General features: G+C 41.0%; 2 protein-coding genes and 1 long non-coding RNA gene across 4 annotated transcripts in view; 1 reads left to right on the top strand and 2 right to left on the bottom strand.

Annotated features, from left to right (window-relative positions):
- Nucleotides 1–4,318, bottom strand: part of LOC309696056 (b(0,+)-type amino acid transporter 1-like) — a 30,348-nt gene extending 26,030 nt beyond the window's left edge. Inside the window, exon 1 of the mRNA XM_082517135.1 lies at nucleotides 1,931–4,318. Coding sequence (XP_082373261.1) covers nucleotides 1,931–2,632 — 702 coding nt within the window. The 5' untranslated portion in view covers nucleotides 2,633–4,318. The remainder of the gene's footprint in view (nucleotides 1–1,930) is intronic.
- A 672-nt stretch (nucleotides 4,319–4,990) lies between these two features.
- On the top strand, nucleotides 4,991–8,262 carry LOC309694824. Its single transcript, XR_014272960.1, has 2 exons — nucleotides 4,991–7,297; nucleotides 7,442–8,262. It is a non-coding gene; the product is annotated as an uncharacterized lncRNA (long non-coding RNA).
- A 1,882-nt stretch (nucleotides 8,263–10,144) lies between these two features.
- utp25 (UTP25 small subunit processor component) lies at nucleotides 10,145–20,732 on the bottom strand. Of its 2 annotated transcripts, none has more exons than XM_082515056.1 (12): nucleotides 20,537–20,732; nucleotides 19,470–19,509; nucleotides 17,976–18,183; nucleotides 17,666–17,893; nucleotides 17,417–17,505; nucleotides 16,286–16,696; nucleotides 15,955–16,171; nucleotides 15,671–15,873; nucleotides 14,424–14,606; nucleotides 14,143–14,252; nucleotides 13,769–14,014; nucleotides 10,145–10,620 (listed from the first exon to the last, which is right to left on the bottom strand). In XM_082515056.1, the coding sequence occupies exons 1-12, from the start codon at nucleotides 20,635–20,637 to the stop codon at nucleotides 10,365–10,367; spliced, it is 2,292 nt and encodes a 763-aa protein (XP_082371182.1). In that variant the 5' UTR covers nucleotides 20,638–20,732; the 3' UTR covers nucleotides 10,145–10,364. The 2 variants fall into 2 exon arrangements, with proteins under 2 accessions (XP_082371182.1, XP_082371183.1); XM_082515057.1 differs by lacking the exon at nucleotides 20,537–20,732 and adding an exon at nucleotides 20,017–20,508.
- Nucleotides 20,733–20,974: the final 242 nt, after the last annotated feature.

The following is a 20,974-nucleotide window of genomic DNA, read 5'->3' as shown; positions in this document are numbered from 1 at the left end:
AATAGTTACTATGTACTTTAGAAAAATATAAAAACTAACTAAATATTTTGGGGGTACAAAAATATATGTATATATACTAGAAATACCCATACATTTGTAATAAGACAGTAACATTAAATGGTAAAAATGGTAAATGGCCTGTATTTTTACAGCGCTTTACTTAGTCCCTAAGGACCCCAAAGCGCTTTACACTACATTCAGTCATTCACACACACACATTCACACACTGGTGATGGCAAGCTACACTGTAGCTTAACAAAAATAAATGTATAACTATGCAATGAATGAATAAGTGAGAATCTTAAATAACCACTCCCACTCCAGAAACTAAAAAGCTAAAAATAAAAATACGAGAAAAATAAAACTGCTTAGCAATATGCTCTCATGAACAGCACGAGCAGTTCTGCATGACTTAGCACAATCCTAACTACCAGGTTATAGCGCTGTAAAGCCTGCAAAACCACAAACTCTCCAGTGCAAACTGTGGGTTGAGATGAGATTTTTGCATTATGAACCGTTTAAAGGCACTCAATTTCTTGCTGCGAGATGCCCCAACTAACACACAAAACACCAGATTTAAAGTTGCCGTTGCACTCAAAAATATTTATTTGGGGATTTTAATCCTGAGCCACATCTTATCAGGAAACCTGATAAATATAAATATTTGTCTACTCTGGGATAAACTAGTGTGGACCAATAGATTAGGAAAATGAGTAACTATTATTCTGTTATATTCTGAAAGGGAAAAGAGATTTTCTTTTTATAGGGGAGAAATAATTATTTGATCCCCTGCTGAATGTTTAGAAAGAAAAGAACAGCCTCTAATATTGTTAGAGCAAGATTCTTGTTCATTGTCTGATGTTGTGTTAAATGTCTTTTCTATTGCTTTTGCTTGACTTGCTGTTTGGCTAACTCTGACATATTTACATAAAGATGCACTGTCCCGTTTAAATAAATACATTAAAAATATAATAGAGCCGAATAAACTAAATAGATAAATGCAAACGGATCTAAGCCTGAACACAGGAGCACAGAGTGAATCTGGACTTCAGGAGAAAAACCCAATAATCATTTAATGGGCTCATGTTACCAAATAAATGAATCTATCATTCAACATCTGGGCTACATCCATCTTTGTCAGACATTAAATCATTAAATTATTCTCAAGGTCAACTTAATAATTTATTGAAAAGCTGACTCTTAAAGGTACCAAGATTTAAAATGTGTCAGAAATGAGTAACAGCTTATAACCGTTTAAATACATAACAATGTGATACATGTACAATGTTCCTTAATAAGAGAAAAAAAATATATAAAAGTGATCATATTCTTTTTCACTTAGTCTTTATTACTAAACAGAGATTAATTTGACCAAATCATTCAATCAACGCCTACTCCGACATCGTATTGCATTTACAAACTTGGGCGTCTACGTCGCCTGCCCGCCTGTGTGATGAATACCTCATCTGCATTTTATGGCTAAAAGGAAAAAAAAAGTAGTTATACTCAAATAATGTTGTTTATTAAAATGGGTTTCAACAGAACAAGTTTTATGATAAGAAACTATTGATTTAAGTTTAGGGTCTTATTATGCTGCCGGAAGATTAGAAATAGGAAGAATATCAACAGAAAAAAAAAACGTTTTTCTTTATGTGATGTTATAATGCACACTAGTAACAGATAATCTTTCTGTTAGATCTAAAATTAAACCGTTTATTTATTTATTACCTCTGTCGCTACTGTACTTCTGTGGCCTCAACATAAAAGTCTCAGTCGGTTATAGCTCAAAGTTCACGTTAAACATTTGTAAATTTCTCAGCAATAAAAATAAATTATTTTCTCCCTGCAGAGAACCCATTACTTATTTATTCGGGGTGATTGTGTTTTACAGTCAGGGCATGGGTCAGCCTCTGAAGGCCCTCCCACTTACCTCGGGACGTTTTAACTCTTCAGTCACTGAGTTCAGATTGTTCCAGCCGTCGTATGACCACAGCCCCTGGTAGAAAGCAATTCCTATTGAATTGACGCCAACATTTGTGTTCTCAAAGGAGTTTTCAAAATTCTCAGTGTGGCCTTTGATAAGCATCACCACACCTCCTATGATAATCCCTGCCAGAGCCAAGACTTTGACTACAGTAAAGAAAACTTGGATTGACATTGCAAAGCGAACTTTCATGCAGTTCACGGTGGCGAGCGTGATAATTGCCGCTGCGGCCACGCACTTCACCACCAGCACCGGAGGGGGGCAGTCTCCGTAGAAAGGAGTCACAACATAGACAGCAAAACTCAGTCCTATGCCAGCAATGCCTGCAGGTCTCACAAAGAGCACAGAGCTAAAGATGAACATGAAGGCAAGCGCTGGACATGAAGTCCTCAGAATGTAGATGTACTCGCCCCCTGATTCTTTTATAACTGTGCCGAGCTCGGCGTAGCAGAAAGACGCCAGAATCGCCAGCAGGCCGCAAGACGCCCATATAACCAGGCTGGCACCGGGGCTCCCGATGGAGCTGATCACCGTCTGTGGGGTCATGAAGATCCCAGATCCGACCGCCGTCCCCACGATGAGGGACACGGCTCCCAGCATCCCCAGCTCCCGCTTTAGTTTGAGCTTCTGCGGCTTTTCTTCCGTCATCACTGCAGTTAAACAGCTGCCTACAACCTGACACCTTTAACAGCGGAGAAAACACTATAATAGCGTGACCAAAGTCACTATTGCATCAACACAAGGAGTTAATAATTATGTGGGCGGCTCATACAACCACCTGTTTTGCTTGGTATTCTCACACGTTTGCTGGGCTTCACTGATTGGCTGCTTCAGGGACGACAGGGATGCCCAGCACCTAAGCAGCCCTGAGTCAGAAATATGTAAATCAGACCGCAAAGACTCTCTTGTACTCCTCCATTGGCCTTGAGATGTTATGTTACCCGCTAATAACATATTATCCCAATAGAGCATATCACGATGAGACTGCAAAATAGGAGGTAGAGCCTTCCGCTTTCAGTGTCCTCTAGACAAGGGCTGGTTTCACAAACACACTCTAGATCAATTTTTAGGGTAAGACTAGACGTCATTTTGTGCATTTGTTATTCGAATGGAAGTTAGACTGTTTTACAAAAAGACCAATTCAAAGCCCTAAAATAGTCTCCTTACCCGCAGGACAGCTTAAGCCTTGGACTTATCAGCGCTTTGATCCTCAATAAAAAGAGGAGAAAAATGCTCATAATCTATGGTTCACCAGTATTTTTACACATTTCTGCATGCATTATCTTTTGTGTTGTCTCTTTAATGTATTGTTTCAATTAATAGTGGCCTCTATATACTCCTCCAGCTCTCTTTGGTTCCCTCATGCCCCAAACCTGATGTAATAGATTGTTACCCCTCCACTAGCCTTACTTTGCTGGGGTTTCTTGATGCTTAAAGACGGTTATTATCTCCCCACCTTTGCTTGTTTAGTAGTCATAAAACAAGAGCAAAATGGAATTAAATAAACAACCTGTAAAAATAGTGTTCACCTTCAATGACCTGTCTGAAATGGGGGTCTTCTCCTAGCTTTGAACCCTCAACATCAACATTTACATGTTGAGTTTGTGAGTTTTAGTCTCTCCACATTTATATCCATGACGATCATGGTGACATTAAGGTTTTAATCTACACTGTCCTTGTTTGAGTTTTATGAGGATTAATCTGAACTATAAATCATGCAAAGCTACTCTCGCAGGTTGTTTTGGCTTGAAATTCTCATAAGATTACTGCATTATCACCTCATGAAAACTATTATGCAATTATTTTGGCACTTCATGGCCGTGTTAGGTCACATTTTGCTATGCATGAACTTTAATCAAGTAAAAGATAAGGAAAGTTTTTAATAATAAACATCCAACTCTTCTTATCAGTGACAAGTTAATAATCTCTTTACAAATGAAAGGAATGTTGTTGCAGGAGACCATAAAACAAAGCCAATAAACATGTTTTCTGGTGCATTTGGAAACTTTCCTGATTATTAAGCATGGTAAACACCTATGCTCAATTTACTCCAGTGGTCCTTTTCATATTCATCCAGTGTCATCACACATTTTTGTCTTCCCCTCCCGTGACAAAGAGGTGAACAGCCTTGTTGGAGTTCAGCATCTGTCCTGCTCGCTGTGCTCCGGTGATGGCAGCCAGTTTGTGAGCGTCGTAGCGCGAGTAGAGTGCCGTGCAGGTCCAGCTGGCCTCCTCCCCCTGAGTTGCTGTTGCCAGCATGTTACACACCTCGCTATAGAAGTGTGGGAAGGAGGGCAATCCATAAAATATCAGGTTCTGGATCCCTTTGATTGTGTACCTAAAAGAAGCATGTCCGCCATTAAATAATGAAGTTTATCCACTACTAACAAATAAACCCTCTGGGTTGCAGGACAACAACTTAACTTCAAAAAAAAAAAAAAAATCACAACCAGTGATAACACGACAAATTTAGTGGTTAATAAAAGTCAAATTGTGACATGTTTTCTTCTGATTGATTAATACAAGTGATTACTGAATGAAAGAAAATTCCATTTTTGTGCTTTAAACATGATCTTAAGAATTTTAACATGTACCTGTGTTGTCCTGTCAGCTTGGTGGGTTATGAGAGGATTATATGGTGAGAAAAAACAAAAAAAGGGGGAGAGAAGGCTGTGACAGGCCTGGTCCGTTTTTCCCTCTTGAGTAACACAGCCAATAAATAGTGATTTTCCTGTCGTTTGTTTGTTTTTGTTTTTGTTTTGTTTTGTTCTGTGCTTGATCTCACTCTGTCTGGGCCCCGGGAAAGCGAGGCTTAACATTCTGGACTCCTGCTGCTGCCCCTCTACCATATGGTCTCTCCTTTACCGTCTTCGATGTGACTCTGACCAAATGCTAAAGCAGCTGGACCCACAACAACTTGAAACTGTCAACAGTGCTGCAGGAAAACGATCTCAGGCAGCAGAGACGGAGAGAGTTAAATCCAAGGCCCGTTTCACTACACGGGAAGATTTCCGTCAGCGTCTTTTCTTTCTGAGAAGACTGAGAAAGGCCCGGCTCCCACCACCGATTCTGACCACCTTATATAAAGGAATTATTGAGAGCATCCTGAGCAGCTATATCACTGTCTGGTTCGGGAACAGCACCATGCCGGACAGACAAGCTCTACAGAGGGTTGTGCAATCAGCTGAGCGCACCATCCGCTCCGAGCACCCTGACCTGCACTCAATCTACAGCAGGCGGTGCTGGACCAAGACCAGGAAGATCGTGAAAGACCTCAGCCATCCCAACAACAGACTGTTCTCTCTGTTGCTGTGTACGTGACAAATAAACATCTGGATTTGGAAAACGAGGAACTCGCAAAGCCACCAGCATTGTGCCTGATCGGACACACCCCTCTCACACACTCTTCACACTCTTGCCATATGGAAAAAGACAGCTTCAGCTGACAGAGCTGTGACGAGACGCCCATTAAGCCCAGATGAAAAGTGAGGCCGAGCAAAACCATGCTGACCTTAACCACTCTGCATTAAAACTGTGCAGGACAGTGACGGACCAACAATGACCATCGGGCAGCAAAAAGGGCGTGCCAGAGACAGGAGGAGTAACTGAGGTCAGGAGGCACCTCAGAATGGACAAAACACCAGGAGAAAATAAGCTGAAGGCACAGGTGTCGGGGCTCGGCCAGGAGCTGACCTCTGAGAAGGGCCGAACAGCAGAGCCGCAAAAGGCCGTGGAGCAAAGCAAGGAAAACATCAATGGACTTTAATCTGATTTCTACGGAAAAGACTCTGAGGTTTCTGCCCTCAATAAGACCTCGAGGCATCAGAGCAGAAACTGAGCATGGCCCAGGAGGAGCTAGCTGAAAATCGAACCCATCAGGCTTGGAGTCCAAGACACCGGACTTGAAATCAGGCCGGAGCATCCTGGAGCTAGATGAGCAGTGTGATTTGTCCGGTCTGCTATGGAGCAAACGTTAGGGGGATGGCTTCCTGTCGCCTCTGCCGTCCTCCGATCGCTCAGCGTCCTGGGCTGCCCAGCTCCGGACTGAACGCTCGGGCCGAGACACCCAAACAACCATGGACTCCATTCCCCTGGAATGGGACCACGACTACGACCTGAGCCGTGGGCTTGAAAGTGCAAGCAGGGATCCCAGAGAGCCTTGAGGCCTGTGTTAAACTAACAGAACAAAGATTGAGGTCTTCCACTGGGGAGGTGGAAGCTGCAGACTCTCCTATACACCTTCTGGATGTCAGCCGTTCCACCTGCAAACAAACGGACAGCAGTCGCACTTCTGCAAGCAACAAACGGACATCCAGACAATTGAGCTGCGTATCAAAACCCTGAAGGAAGACCGAAGCAAAAGGGTCAAGTTAAGGAGGAGCGAAATAAGGAGAAGATGCTGGACACTGGAGAAAAGGACTGCCTCAATTGGGGCCAGAACCAGTATGGACAGAACTCTGAGCAGCAGCACCAATGGATGCAAACAGACTGAAAAGGAGGAGGGCAGGACCCAGGGCACGCTTCAGGCCGTGGTTTACCCAGAACACTACAACAGGAAAGTGATGAACACAAACACCCACACAAACACACACATCTACATGCACCGACTCAGAGTGAAAAGAAACATACATATGAACATATGCACTCGTTGATTGAGGGAGAAATGACACACACACACACACAAATTAAAATGTTGATTCAATGAACTGAGAAGTGATCCACACACACACACGCTGATGCAATGAAGAATGCTTTACTAACAAATGCTGCACACAAACATCCAAATACGGAGTTGGTTACAACAGCAAGAACTGATTGATTATTTATTGCTTAAATGCATTTCATGCCACGCAGAGGGCATTTGTGTAGATTTAGAGGACATGGTCTGAAGCACTTTGATAATGAAAACAATGTCTGTGCGTGATGTCTGTTTATGGCTCAAAGCCTCCACTGAATTGTTTACTGTGCTTCACACAGTCTAACAAGGAGCAGTGGTACAGAGCGAAAATGATGAATGAATGGTGTGAGTTTTATTTCGAAGAGATTATGAAAAGGTTGTGTTGATTCAACTTAGTTGTTTACGTTTTTGCCAAAGTAAGGAGTTGGTGTGTAACTAGTGTCCACTATTGAGTCAAGTAAATCCAACATGTTTTGTTGGTGCAAAAAGGGGTTGGTGTGACCAAGGTGTGGTTTGGCTTGTTGTATGTATATTTGAGATCATATGGCTCTGGATGGACCAGTTACCAGGGCATGGAAGGAGGACAGACTCATTAAAGGAGGAGAAGGCATTTCCTGGGATTGGAGATCCTCTGGGTGAGTGGTTGATTAAAAGCATGCATAAAATAGAAGTTATCTGTTGTTATTGATTGGTAATAGATTGATAATTGGCCACATTTACAGCTGTATTGACTTGTTGTGGACGTAGTCGACTTCAGGTTTAAACACTCTCATTAACAGGTTGAAAATAGTGACATTAAAGGAAGAGTATGCAGCGCCACCCTGTCAGACGCCAGTGATGGTGGAGCTCACTGATGAATCAGGTGAGCTGGATTCATGGCTGATTCAAAACTAAGATCCCCCTGCTGTGGTCAGTAAGGGGAGAAAAGGGGGAAATAAAATCAAGAATAAAAGAGGCATTTATAAACGTTTAGGTGTCAAGTGAAACGGGACAAAAGGGGGTGTTTTACTGTTATTTTAATGTCAGCATTATTATTGTATGAGAATCATGCAACAAGCATTGCATCGATGATCATTTATTGAAGCTTTTGACCTTATACTAACATCTGTGTTCCTGTGATTGTTATAACCTCTGATGAATCTTCTATTTACAGGTGTTAGGATAATGATATAATTTTTCATTGCAGGTGTAACCATGATCATTTTCATACATATTGCAACTTGTTGCTCATTGTAGAGTTGTGCTCAAGTTAATAAGGGTTAAAAGCTACAGTCAGCGCGAATGTCTGACTGATCTATTGAGGGGAAAGGCTTCGAGCATAGAAGGCCACACGCGCTTACATAACATTGATATCATGTTATTCTTTGTGATCTTTTCTTCAATTATGTCTTTAAGGTTAGTTTAAATAGTGGCAGTTAATTAAACGACATTTATTAAAATATTAAATACCTGAGTCAGAACGTTACACGCGGATCACCTTAAGAGTCTGGGAAACTTTGTAGCTGCCTAACTTTTTTTTTTGAATGTTCTAGCTCCGTTGATTTGACACATTGGAATGTGTCAAAAAAGGGGGGGAAGGTTGAGCTTTAACATCAAACAAGGATTATTTGAACAATTTATAACTTCATTTGTGTCTTTAATAATTTAGGAATGGTAAAACTTAAGCTAATAGCAGTCCGAGAAGACGGACCTTTTAGAGAATCAGTGAAAAAGCATAAACTATCACTTTCATGTTTAATCATTACTCATTGAAATGAACTGAATAGCGCTTAGAAGATTTGTTAATTTCTTTGTCTTTGTTAAAAAGAGGGGTTTCAATAATTTTCAGACACACCTTGCAAATGTGCTTATAACGAGTTGGCACTCGGCCTTTTGAAGGTCAGAAGCTTCGTTCGGCGTGACTGTCCGGACTGATAAAGTGTAGGAAACGCCTTGAGTGCAGAGGGCTAAATGCAAACACGCTTACACACACATAAGATATGATTAGAATAAGTCCCTGGGACATTCTGAATGTTTTAGACCAATTTTGAATCACTAGAAGGTCAGTAGATAACAACATTAGATTATTAGGGTTAGGAAGAGAGGTGTTTTGGTTTTCTGTCTCTTACAGAGAAAGGAACAGACACCAGACGAGGCCACAGAGATACGAGGGTCCTTCGCAGCAGAGACAGATACAGTGACTGCCGAGACACCAACTGGGTCCAAGGGTCATGGCGTTTGGGCTCCAGCTAGTCACTTCAAAAGGATGAATCCCATAAATACAGCAATAACCATGAAGGGGTTGACGGAAATCCGGAAACACCAGACCAACGAGGTTCGAGAGGCTCTTGGGCAAAAGGGGGACGCCTTCCTGTTCTTTTCTGGAGGATACACGGGAGACACAGGACCCGAGGATACACAGATCGTTGTTTGAAATAGGGGCAGAATAATCCCCTGATCTGTGTCACGACTGAAGGGTTGTCTAACCCCTGAGGTTGAAGTAAGAAGAACAGAGGATCACGCAACTGGACGACACTGGTAGCTGCAGCAATAAAATAAAGGTTAAGAGCTCTTCGGACAGAGGTTCTAGTCTACGTCTGAATGGTATAAGGGAACACCAAATAAAGCTGTGGGAGAACAGGGGAGTGTCATCTGGACCTGCTATCCTTGTAGTAATAGTTTGTCTTGCACCTGACTTGCGCAAACACAGAGGTCATCTTACATATGGTTTGCCCGTCAGGGGGACAAAGGACCTCAGGAGTGAGAAGAGATGAACCCGGCCACACTGGGCTACAGGGTGTTTGTGAGGTCATTATTCTAATGACCTCATCAGGGGGAATTGTTAGATTATGATATTATTGTATGCCATGTTAGACCCCTAATTAAAGATTGTGAATTATTATGTAGTTTTAGTTTGCATTATTCTCCTGAATTAGAAGAAGCTGATAACTATTGCATTAGTTAAACTGATTTGCATTACATTAAACTGCTGACTTGTTGTGAATGAATGATATTGTTTTATGATGCATTATACTGCAGAGTTATAAGAAATCTAATTTGTCTGAGTAGAAGAGAACAGAGTGTGCTGGAGTTTTCTGCCCCATTTCAGCAGGAGCAGATAAACAGGGAGCCAAGGTCGTAGCTTAGGCGCTGTGTGAGAGAAAGCATGTGAATGTTTAGGCTTTGTATGATAAGGTGGAGGCACCAGAGGCTATAAAAGTTTGAGCAATGCTCCACCATTTTGAGATTTTGAGGCTGTCTGCATCAGTGTCCATCTCCCACGCGTGTGTTCATTAAAATCATCGTTTGACTCAACCCGGCCGGACCAGTGTTGTTATTGTGGTTTTTTCTCTTGTCTCCATCCCCAATATTTTGAACCTTAACAGCTTGAAATTCTCATAAGATTACTGCATTATCACCTCATGAAAACTATTATGCAATTATTTTGGCACTTCATGGCCGTGTTAGGTCACATTTTGCTATGCATGAACTTTAATCAAGTAAAAGATAAGGAAAGTTTTTAATAATAAACATCCAACTCTTCTTATCAGTGACAAGTTAATAATCTCTTTACAAATGAAAGGAATGTTGTTGCAGGAGACCATAAAACAAAGCCAATAAACATGTTTTCTGGTGCATTTGGAAACTTTCCTGATTATTAAGCATGGTAAACACCTATGCTCAATTTACTCCAGTGGTCCTTTTCATATTCATCCAGTGTCATCACACATTTTTGTCTTCCCCTCCCGTGACAAAGAGGTGAACAGCCTTGTTGGAGTTCAGCATCTGTCCTGCTCGCTGTGCTCCGGTGATGGCAGCCAGTTTGTGAGCGTCGTAGCGCGAGTAGAGTGCCGTGCAGGTCCAGCTGGCCTCCTCCCCCTGAGTTGCTGTTGCCAGCATGTTACACACCTCGCTATAGAAGTGTGGGAAGGAGGGCAATCCATAAAATATCAGGTTCTGGATCCCTTTGATTGTGTACCTAAAAGAAGCATGTCAGAGATCAGACTCTTTTAAACCAAGGACAACATGGTCCATCATCTTCTCACGTTTTTTCCAGCTAAAAACCCTGGCTTTATACTTGGAGGAGCTGACTGTCATCCAATCTGCAAGCTGGATTTCTGATGCTGATGCAAACCAAGCTATGGTAATACAAGGACCAAATTCCCTGCAATAATAGGCCAGTTCCCTTAAAGTCCACAAAACACATGTAGACTGGTTGGATAAACTTCAACACACATTTGAATGCCCTTGAGAAGATAAAGGCCTCGTCCAGTGATGAAAAAAAAGCAGTGAAACAGTTTTACCTAGAAAGATGCCAAACTGAGGGCAACCTGGGTTAGACTAGTAAGATTTAGTAATAAGATTCTATTAAAATGAATAGTCAGCAGCTTGGATACCCAAGTTGGTGCTGATCTTTCAAAGGTTTAAAAAACAAAAAACCCGACTAACTACAGACGAGCAATTGAAGTGTTGCTAAAGGCAACGGAAAGTGCATTAAAGTAGGCCAGGTGCATTATAAAAGCATGACTAAGACATTCATTAAAAAAAAAAGCAAAAAAAAAGCTTAGAGCCACCAGCAGTGCTTTAAGGGAGCTGACATAGTTTCTTTTTATTGGCACATAAATTACGGTGTCATCTGCAATTAGTCCCATAGGGAAAAATAAAGAGAAGAGAATTGGCCCAAGAATTAAACCCATTGGACTCCACATGCAAGAGTGGCTGAGGAAGAAGTCTGTCACCAAAACGAGCCGAGAAGGTTCTCTGTGTTTAAACCACCCTCGATGCCTTAGTGTTCTACACGGGACAAGAAACTTGTGTGGTTCACAGCATCAGAAGCATCAGTAAGATTTAAAAGCACAATAATAGTGAAGTCATGCAATTCACAAAAACATGGATGATTTTCAGAACAGACTAGAAAACTTCCAAAATACTGTGAGTGCCTAAAAAGAACTGCCGTTTTAAAAGTACAGTTTTCTCTAAAACTTTAGGTATATATGGCAGTTTTTAAATAAGTCTAAAATTAGAGAAAACCAAAGCATTAGGATTTGTGTTTTCATCGGCAGGAGTACCACAGCTTATTAACATCAGTCTGAACGGCCTATTTATTTTAAACAGTGGTCTGAACGATTGGTCCAATAGTCTTCCAGAGCTCTTTAAAACGGATCAAGGGGAGCAAATTAATGGGACAAGACACTGGCTAAAGCCGAGTGATTATTCTCTTTAAGCGAGAGGATAGAACTGATATAAACTGTCCTTTATTATCTCCTACAGCAGAGGATATACTAAACCAGTTTCTATAACAAGAAACGTTATAAGTACATGCATTGCTGATGCGATTTGACTTTTCAACAGCCTGTTTAACCCGCAGCTGAACTATCACGCCGAACGATTACACTATCATGCTGGTGTAATAAAATCTTATCAAGGTGTTACCTTGAGAGCATAGATTTATATAAGCTTCCTAAATTGAGATCGTGAGCTGTATTAATTGATCAAAGTGCATTCAAGGATTTAATGTAACTTAATTTGCTTAGTAATAACTGTTGGAGTAGCTGCAACCTTTAATTTAAATAATTTTCATTTCGGATCGGCTGGAATAAGCCATGAATGCAAGGCTCTTTTTTTTTTTTTACGTTGCAGTAATTGTAAACAAGGAGGAAATTAGTTGGATAAATCTAGCAGAAAATGGCTTCATGTTTTCTTTTGAAATATTTAGGAGTTATTCCATGATTAGACATTTATGTGCTCTAAATTACAAAAAGAAAGAAAGAAAAGAAGCATCAAAGCAACAACAAGATGAAAACACCTGACAGTACTACAATTCTTCTTCTGACTGCTCCCCTAAGAGGTTACCACAGCAGATAATCTGGCTCCATTTCAGCCCAGCCCTCTGTTACACCAAACCTCTGCATGTCCTCCTTCACTTTATTCACAATTCTTCTCGAGGTCTTCCTCTTTGCCTCCTGCCTGGCTTCTCCATCCTTTGTCGAATATATCTCATATTCTTTCTCTTCACATTTCCAAACAAGCTCAGCATTGGCTCTCTAACGTTGTTTTCAAACTGAGCTGTCCCTCAGATTACTTATTTCCACTCTTGTCCAGGTCACTCCCAATGAAAATCCTACCATCTTCAGCTCAGCCTCCTGTCTTTTTGTCAGTACCACCACCTCACAAACCACACATCATAGCAGCTCTCACTACCATCTTGTAAAACTTCGCTTTCACTCTTTCTGCTATTCTTCTATCAGGTATTTAAAATCTGCCTGTTCACCTCTTCACCTGTCTCCCCCAGAACAGACTAGAAAACTTCCAAAATCTCCCCCTTATTCACACACACATTCTGTCCTGTCATCTGCAGAGACTCATGCTTGACCCCGTCTGTCAACCTGTTCATCGCCAATGCAAACAAAAGGGGGCTCAGAGATGATCCCTGATGCAATCCCACCCCCACATTCATGCCCTGTACCAGGCTCACATACTTCTCTGCCACTTGTGACTTCATCATACAGTACCATAGTTTCTCTCTTGGCAACTTGTCATATGCAGCTATCAGGTGAGTGCAATAAAATGGATTACAAATATATATCAGTTATCTGGTGACGTTAACTCTAAAGATTAGTGCCTTTAAAGCCTTCACAGCCGACAGAAGCGACGGATATAAGTTCTCTTACAGTTGAATCTCTAAAGTTTAGTAAAGCCAAAAGAAAAGTGTTACAAGCTGAACAGGTAATAAGCGACCAATTGGTAAAAGCTGGTACAGTCTTGTTATTGAAACTCCCACAACAGGGATGTTTTTTTGGCTTTAGATTGTGACACTTTGAGTGGGTATAAAATTTATTTGGTTGCTGTTTGAAAAAAACAAACAAACAAATTAAAAATCCAAACCAGATCTTAAATGTCTTTTTAAGGCCCCGAAAAACATGCAGATTAAACAAAGCTACATTTTGACCACCCTTTGCACCCTGAGGGTCTTTAACTTAGGAAATTCCCACCATATTTAACATACCAAAGTTATTGTACAAAATAAATCAGATGACTCAGAGGTGGTCAGGTGGGTTTTTTTTCTTCAGATTTGTTTGATTTACTATGGAAAAGGCCCACATGACAGGGCATTACAAAGAACTGACCTCTTGTAGAAGTGAAAGCGCTCCGTAAAGAGCATGAACTGTTTCTCCCCCTTTTGGAAAAAGTGGCGTGCTCGGGACACCTCGGATTTGCTGGAGTACTCGCAGACGCTGGCAAAGTTCATCTCCTCTTTCTTCATGTAGTTACGCAGCCGAACGTAGTCGAAGTAAGACGGGATGTAGATCAGAGTGTGTGACATAACCGAATCCTTGTACTGCGGCAGCACTTTGTCTATAAAGAACTGAAACCTATACACAAAATCGGAGAAAACAACCAATCAGCTGCCAGGACCTATATCGTAGAATGCTGTGAGAGAGAAAAAAAGAGCACTAATGTCAGGAGACAGTTTAGGGTGAAGGTACACGCTGGACTTTACCGAGCATCGTGGTCGATGAAGCTGGCGGAGGAAAACATCTGGAAGACATGAGGCAGCTGGACCAAGACCTGGCAGATGGAACCAGTTTTTGGTATGTTCTTTATGACAATCTGAGCCAAAAAACACACAAAGAAAACAAAAGAATTAACACCTTAGTTAAAACCAAATCAATATGAACCTGCAGATATTTCCGAGCCTTGTTCTGAAAATGTTACACGATAAAGGGTGTACATCCACCACCTCTCTCTCTCAGCAATAGTAAAGTGTGAAGTGTGGCCTACCTGTCCGCGGTAGTTGGCGCAGTGCTTGGTGAGGATGTTGTTGATCTGTGGGTCCTGAATGGAGCTGAAAACCAGCGTCTGCCTGTAGTGTCGGGCCCAGTTGTTCAGATTCCACATCCTCACTCTGGAAAAGTCGACACCGTGGGAGTCCAGCGGCTGCAGGTTCATGTGCTTCATCACATGCTGGTGACCATAACGGGGAAAAACAAAAGGAAGGAAATAATAACATTATGAGGAATTATGGAAGATAAAAGCTCAGAATTTTCCTGCTATTCATTTAAATCAGATCTGAAAAAATACATTTAGAGGAAAGATTTCCCTGATTTCGTCGTTTTTGCTTCTCCTATTAAAAACGATGTAATGTGGATTTTTAAATGTGCTACATAAATGAATGATTATTATTGTTATTACATCCAGAGTACTTTGTAAGTAGCATCTGCTAATAGCTAATCCAACATAGTTTTAATGGTACCAACTTGTTCAAATGTTAAATACTAAGGACAGTCACCATGTTTTTCAACCATTTCCGGAATTACTATGCTACTATGTGCCAGACACTAATAAACAGAAGTGAAGAACACATTAAAAGCATTAAAATGAAAATCAGGGCTTGTATAAAGCTAAAATGTCATAACTTTATAACAGCTATACATACTGATTTAAAGTGAGGGTGCAGGGGAAGTTATGCTTAAGAACGGGTGAAAAGGTCTTAGTAAATACTAAATAACGTTGACGCCTATCCCTACATAAAGGCTTAAAAGAAAGCTTAACTCAGCTCATGAATTATTCTACAGGTTGGCATTCTCGTAATGGCTTTTGTTTCCTTTATAATCACTCAATTAGGTCTGTAAGCTTTTTGTTTCCATCAAATCTGTAAAAAAACATAATGAACTTCCTCCATTATCACACTGAAGTTTAATTATTACACTGCGCAGATAAGAAACAGGATAAAGCAAGATAATTTTCCAACTAAGATTAAAAAGTACATTTCATCACTCTGGATGGGATTTAAATTGCAGCAGTAATAATAATAATAATAATAATAATAATAATAACTCAAATGCACTTTGGACTTTGATTGTGATAAATGAGTAGAGCAGGTAGCAGTAAAAGCATGAGTGAAGTAAATCTGGTCAGAATGAGTCTTAAATGAAGCTTTCATCTCATGTTTGCATTTAAAATGCAAACATGTTTGTTGTTTATGCCCAAAATTGCTTCCTAGACAGCAGAGGGCGCTACGTTCTTACCAGCACGTGCTCCCAGTTCTGCATGAGGAAGACGTCTGCCTGATCCACCACTAGCAGTTCGATAGAGGACAAGAAATCAAAGTCTCTCTTGCGTTCTCCTTCTGCTCCCAGCACAGTGCGAAGGCCCAGAGGAGACGTGATGATGATGTCGGATGAGTAGAAGGGGGCATAGAGGCGCATGCTGCCCTTCAAAATGGAGACACCTGGAGAGGACAGAGCAGGAGAAGGTCAAAGAGACAAACTCGGGTTTTTAAAGAAGCTAGGGTTCTTTTTTCAGAGCGTACCTATCCTGAAGTGATCGTCCACGTTGCCTGTAAAGATAGCGTTATAGTCGTCTGGTCTCTGCAAATTGGGCGGCTTCTCATCCTCGTCCTCTCCAAATTCTTCCTTGAACTTCTTCTTGTTGCTCACCATCACTTTCTTGCCTTTAGTCTCCAGCAGGCTGATGAGCGTATGGACGACCTGCAGTGCGCTTCCCCGAAATGGAACGAGGATCAGGACCTGACAGATTCATCAGGGCGATGACAGCAGGTTAGCAGATACTCAGCAATACTGATATGTAAGTAAAAAGAACAAGAACAAAAAGAAGAATAAATGAACATTTCTGTGGATTACTTTTGGCCTGGTGAGTCCTTGGTCTCGGAGTTCATCCTGTGGCTCGGCTCCGGCTTTAGTCCGACTCTTCTGCTCTTTCAACTGTGAGTTATGAGCCAGGACCTGAGAATTAGCCTTCAGTACATGGTTAAGCACATGGAGGCAATATGCACTGCGCACATGTGGTCCCTGCTTGACAGGGCATGTCTCCGGGTAGTACAGATCTTTATAGGAGCCCATTAGGGCCAGCAACTCCAGCTGGAGAGGGCTGATCTCTTCGGCCTGCCCTTTATGATTGAACGTCTGGTTCAGATCCCTCCAGCGTGTCTCCACAAGTTTATGGAAAACTGGGAGGTTTGTGTCTGTCTGGGGGCCGATAGGGCCAAACTTCTCCAGGGGATTGGTGCAAAGCAGAGTTCCCAGCTTTGGCCACTAAGAAAGAGAAAGGCAAAGGCTGAAACTTTACGTTTTGTAATATGATAAGAGCGGCACTTCAATTTCAACTTTTATATTCCAATTCTTGGGAATATTTCTGGATATTTATATATTAGAGTTATTTGTATTAGAGCTATTCTTTAACGTATTATTTGTATTTTAATTTGTTTGTTAATGTTCTTATTGTCATGGAGCAACTGAGACCACACAACTTCCTCTGGGATTAATAAAGCATTTCTGATTCAGATTTTATGACCTATCATGCTTTTACTTCTTTTATGTGATATATACACGTATACAATAATGGATGCCAATATTAAACATTCCCAGAACATGTGCAAGTTGCTCCCGTGAGCCAGAACCTCAGTTTTAGGCTTCATATTTTACTTATGGCTCCGTGTGATGTCACCGAGCACAAATACGCTTAACACAATCACCTCAGGCACATGGCTTGGGACTAAAAGCACATAAAGTCCACCCCTCCTTGCTAATCAAACCCTATGTTTTAGAGGTGGAACCAATCTGAAGAAAGTTTTGGGGGGGGGGGCCCTTAAAGGAGAAGGGGCTAACACGGTTTTTGTCAGGCAGAGGAATATAAAATGAGGGGCTGCACCAAGGATCAGCAACATAAAGCTACTCTACGACTAAAAAAATGCAGCTGTCGATGAGCATTAGAAGTCTCCTTTAATGAAGATGTATTTAATGAGACTGGTGTACCGTAATCTGAGTCTTTGATTTGCAGCCCGATGTTATCTTCTGCACGTCCTCTTCGTCAAGCTCTGTGTCCAAATGCTGGACAAACATGTCTGTAAACAAAGAGCAAAACTATAAGACACACCATACTCGTATCTAGAGCTGATAAAACAAATGTACAAGAAAACATTTAAAAATCTGTTTTTTAAGATACTAAATAATTCTGCTAAAGAATTCAGGAGATCTTTTTTTCCCCTCCAACCCTTTAAGTACCTTTACTATCTTCGTCCCGTGTTGCCTCCTGTTCTCCTTTTCCCGTGAAGTTGGTCTCCAGACAGAACTGGGACTCATGCTCTTTGTCTACAAACTCATCTCCCGGCTCCTTCCTGTCATCCTCCCCATCTCCTGCTTCCATCAAAGCTTCCTCTCCATCTGCAGGTTCTCCTTCTCCCTTTTCATCTTCATCACCACCCTCACTTCCCTCCTCAGCATCAATCTCATCTGAGATGGAAAAAACACAAACACATTCAGTGAAATCCAAAGTGGTTGTTGAAATAAAGAGCTCTGGAAACAAACAGCTCACCTTCACCAAGAAGCTCCTCCTCTTCTTCCTCCTCCTCCTCCTCCTCCTCATCATCTGTGCTGTCCTCCTCTTCGCTCTGAGCTTCACCTCTTGGTTGGCTGAGAGTTGAAAGAAGTTTCTGATAGGCTGTTTTCTGCTCTGGTTCCTCCTCTTCTTCTTCTGGTTCCAGCTCATCGGCCTCTGACTCAGATTGTTCTGGACTTGACGGCTAAAAATTAAAAAAGGTAGCTCATGAATCCCTTTATTATCGCTGTGTTGATGCTGTTCACGATTATTGCTGTTCACTGAATGTGGCATCATCGCTTTGTGTATAATAGTGAATACTGAACCTAAATCTAACCTCAAAACTGGATCAAATGTGATGGTTTATGCAAGGATGGGGTGTCATAGATATTAAAAAAAGTATATTACAGATTAATTATTTTAAAAGTAACTATTTATTTACTCACTTTACTGTCTGAAGAAGGTAATTTGATACACGACATTACTTGTTCATTACTTCAGATGACCTGAGATGCTTGGAATGACAAATTAACAATGTAAACCTTAGGCTAAAGCAGCCACTCCCCAAGTCAAGAGTGTGCAGCCCACTTACTCTTGTTAAGAATGCAACAGAAATATTGTATTTCATTAAAACATGTACTCAGAACCCATAAACCACACAGGCTTTAGGTTATACAGTCATATGCGAACACTAACGCAAGTGACCCACCTGCCACTGGGACACAAACTTACTTACTTATTAAATTTAGCCTTAGGTCACAGTAATGTCACAAACTACCACCTCATACTACCAGTTTTGTTTCCCTTTTTATATAAATAAATACATTTATACAAGTCTGTAACTGAACATACTAGTAAGTAATTTCAAACTGAATTTCTGTTATTACTCTGGCCCACCTACAGTTCCTTAGGCAGCCCACCAGGGGGGCCCTAGCCCACCCTTTGGGGATCAGTACTAAAAAGCTTTGATTTTGTTCCGTGGTCTTTCCTGTTACACTTCTTTGAAGACCACCACCTGGAGCGCATGCATAGCTGATCACAAAAAACAGGCAGGCATGCAGCCGTCCGCACGGACCCTCGGGCTTGCCGTGTTACGATAAAACTTAAATCAGTCTAACCTGAGAGGACTCATCAATGTGGAAAGTATAATCAAGGCTTTTTTGGAAGACACTCACACAAGACATTAAGTTTTAAAACAAGTCTGACAGCAGCGTTGGTAAAAACGAGCCCAAACTGATAAAATAAGACATTTTTAAATTTCATGTATTAGAGGAGCCAAAACAATAAATACCACCTATTATTACATACTTTAAGTAAAGCATTACAGTGCAATACAATGTAAAAAAGGAAAAACAAAGGCACAAAATGAAACAGAATTTTTTTTCCAAACTGTATTTATAGAATCATATACAGGAAGTCGGGGAGGAAAAGTAGACTTTGACAAGCCACACACTTTTTACAGCACTAAACTGTTTAGGACTTTCTACTCACCAGTTCCATTACTTGAGTTTTTTCAGGTCTTTCATTAACTCTGTAAAAAAAAAAAAAAAGACAGAGAGAAAAAGAGAGAGAAAATTAAATGAAGCTGCTCAGAAAACATATTTGTAAAAATATTGAAATTATTAGGACAAAGTAAAGCTTTGTACTAGTTTTACAACAATGATTAATAATCTGCCACTTATTGTAACCAGTAAGTGCAGTTTATATATATATATATATAATATATATATATATATATATATATATATATATATATATATTAACGCATTGTTCTTTTGGCCTGCACCGCTGCATATGTAGATCAGAGATGGCACCAGAGCTGACCCACCAAAGGATAGAATTCAACCCACTGGATGGCTTTCAGAATTACATGTAAAAACAGCAGTCTGACAGCTCCCACAAGATGTGAGCTCCTCCTGCCGTCCGCATGGAGTCTTATTCACAGTTTAGGCAGAAAATAAACGAGGTCATCATTTAGAGCTTTAGCGGTGCTCCACCAGTTTCTAATCACACAGAGGAGCAGATAGCAGTGCTGTACCGGTGCCGATGCCTTTCTGCGGCTCTGTCCAGCTCTCCTTGTGTAACAGTCCATCTCCTGAGCTACCAGTAGAAAAAAGTACCACCAAATGCAAACCTATAGAACGATCAGCCAGGAGGTATTAGAAGCGACGTTGTGCTGTTGTTGCCTCTCCGGCGTACCTGCGTCACTTTCCCCAGGGTAGAAGAAACGGTTCTTACTGAAGTTAAAGTGTTAAAGTGTCCCCTTAAAATGCGCCATTCTTCTTCTCTTGTTTCGGCTTTACTAGGGGCTTAACTCACTGATAGTTTCTAATATTAAAAATCCATGTCATCAGGTAAACATCAGCACATTGCCCTCCTTAGAAAAAGTAAATTTAAGATGTTTGCTACATTTCTGTTTGTACTTTACACCGAGATAATACGGGAAAAACTACAGTTACATTTAAAAAATGGAATGAAAAATAGAAATTAGCAGCCTTGCTAATATAAAGCAGCTTCTTCCTTTAAACCAGACCGGAAGTTGCTGTCGTTCTGCTTACACATCGTGAAAAGGATGTTCCTCTCCAAACTCCTTCAAGTGCTTCTTCTGTTTTTTGGATAAAGTAGTTAGAAACTGCTTATTTTGTTTTCTTTTGCCCATGTTGACACTCTGGTGCAGGAACACGTGTGAGGTCTGCTTCTTCCTCCTCTTGCTGTGCGCCAGCAGCGGGCGCTTCCTGCCATCTACAGGAGCGGGGTGGAATTACAGGCTGGGGACTTTATGATCCGTATATTTTATTTGGCCACGAATTTGCCCGATCCCTGCATTAGGATCAACATTAGGAAATGCACTCGCTAATGAGTTGCATGAGAAGAATGGAGAAGAACTTAACTAGTACATATTTTCCTTTGATCCTAGCAACACTTAAATGACTGGAAAGTTGTTTAGTACAATACAAAAAAAGCAAAACAAATAACAAAACCCTCACAAACACCTG

Source organism: Aulonocara stuartgranti (genome assembly GCF_965226115.1).
Source record: "Aulonocara stuartgranti genome assembly, chromosome: 19".
NCBI lineage: Eukaryota > Metazoa > Chordata > Actinopteri > Cichliformes > Cichlidae > Aulonocara > Aulonocara stuartgranti.
This window is presented reverse-complemented; position numbering and strand designations above follow the sequence as displayed.

Bases quoted from the DNA above. Each gene is read 5' to 3' on its own strand.
- utp25 (XM_082515056.1), bottom strand. From the start codon at position 20,637: ATGGGCAAAAGAAAACAAAATAAGCAGTTTCTAACTACTTTATCCAAA. The intron at 17,894-17,975 runs GTGAGCTGTTTG...TTTCCATCTCAG, and splicing joins GGAGGAGCTTCTTGGTGAAG to ATGAGATTGATGCTGAGGAG. The intron at 14,015-14,142 runs GTAAAGTCCAGC...TTTTGTGTATAG, and splicing joins TTCATCGACCACGATGCTCG to GTTTCAGTTCTTTATAGACA.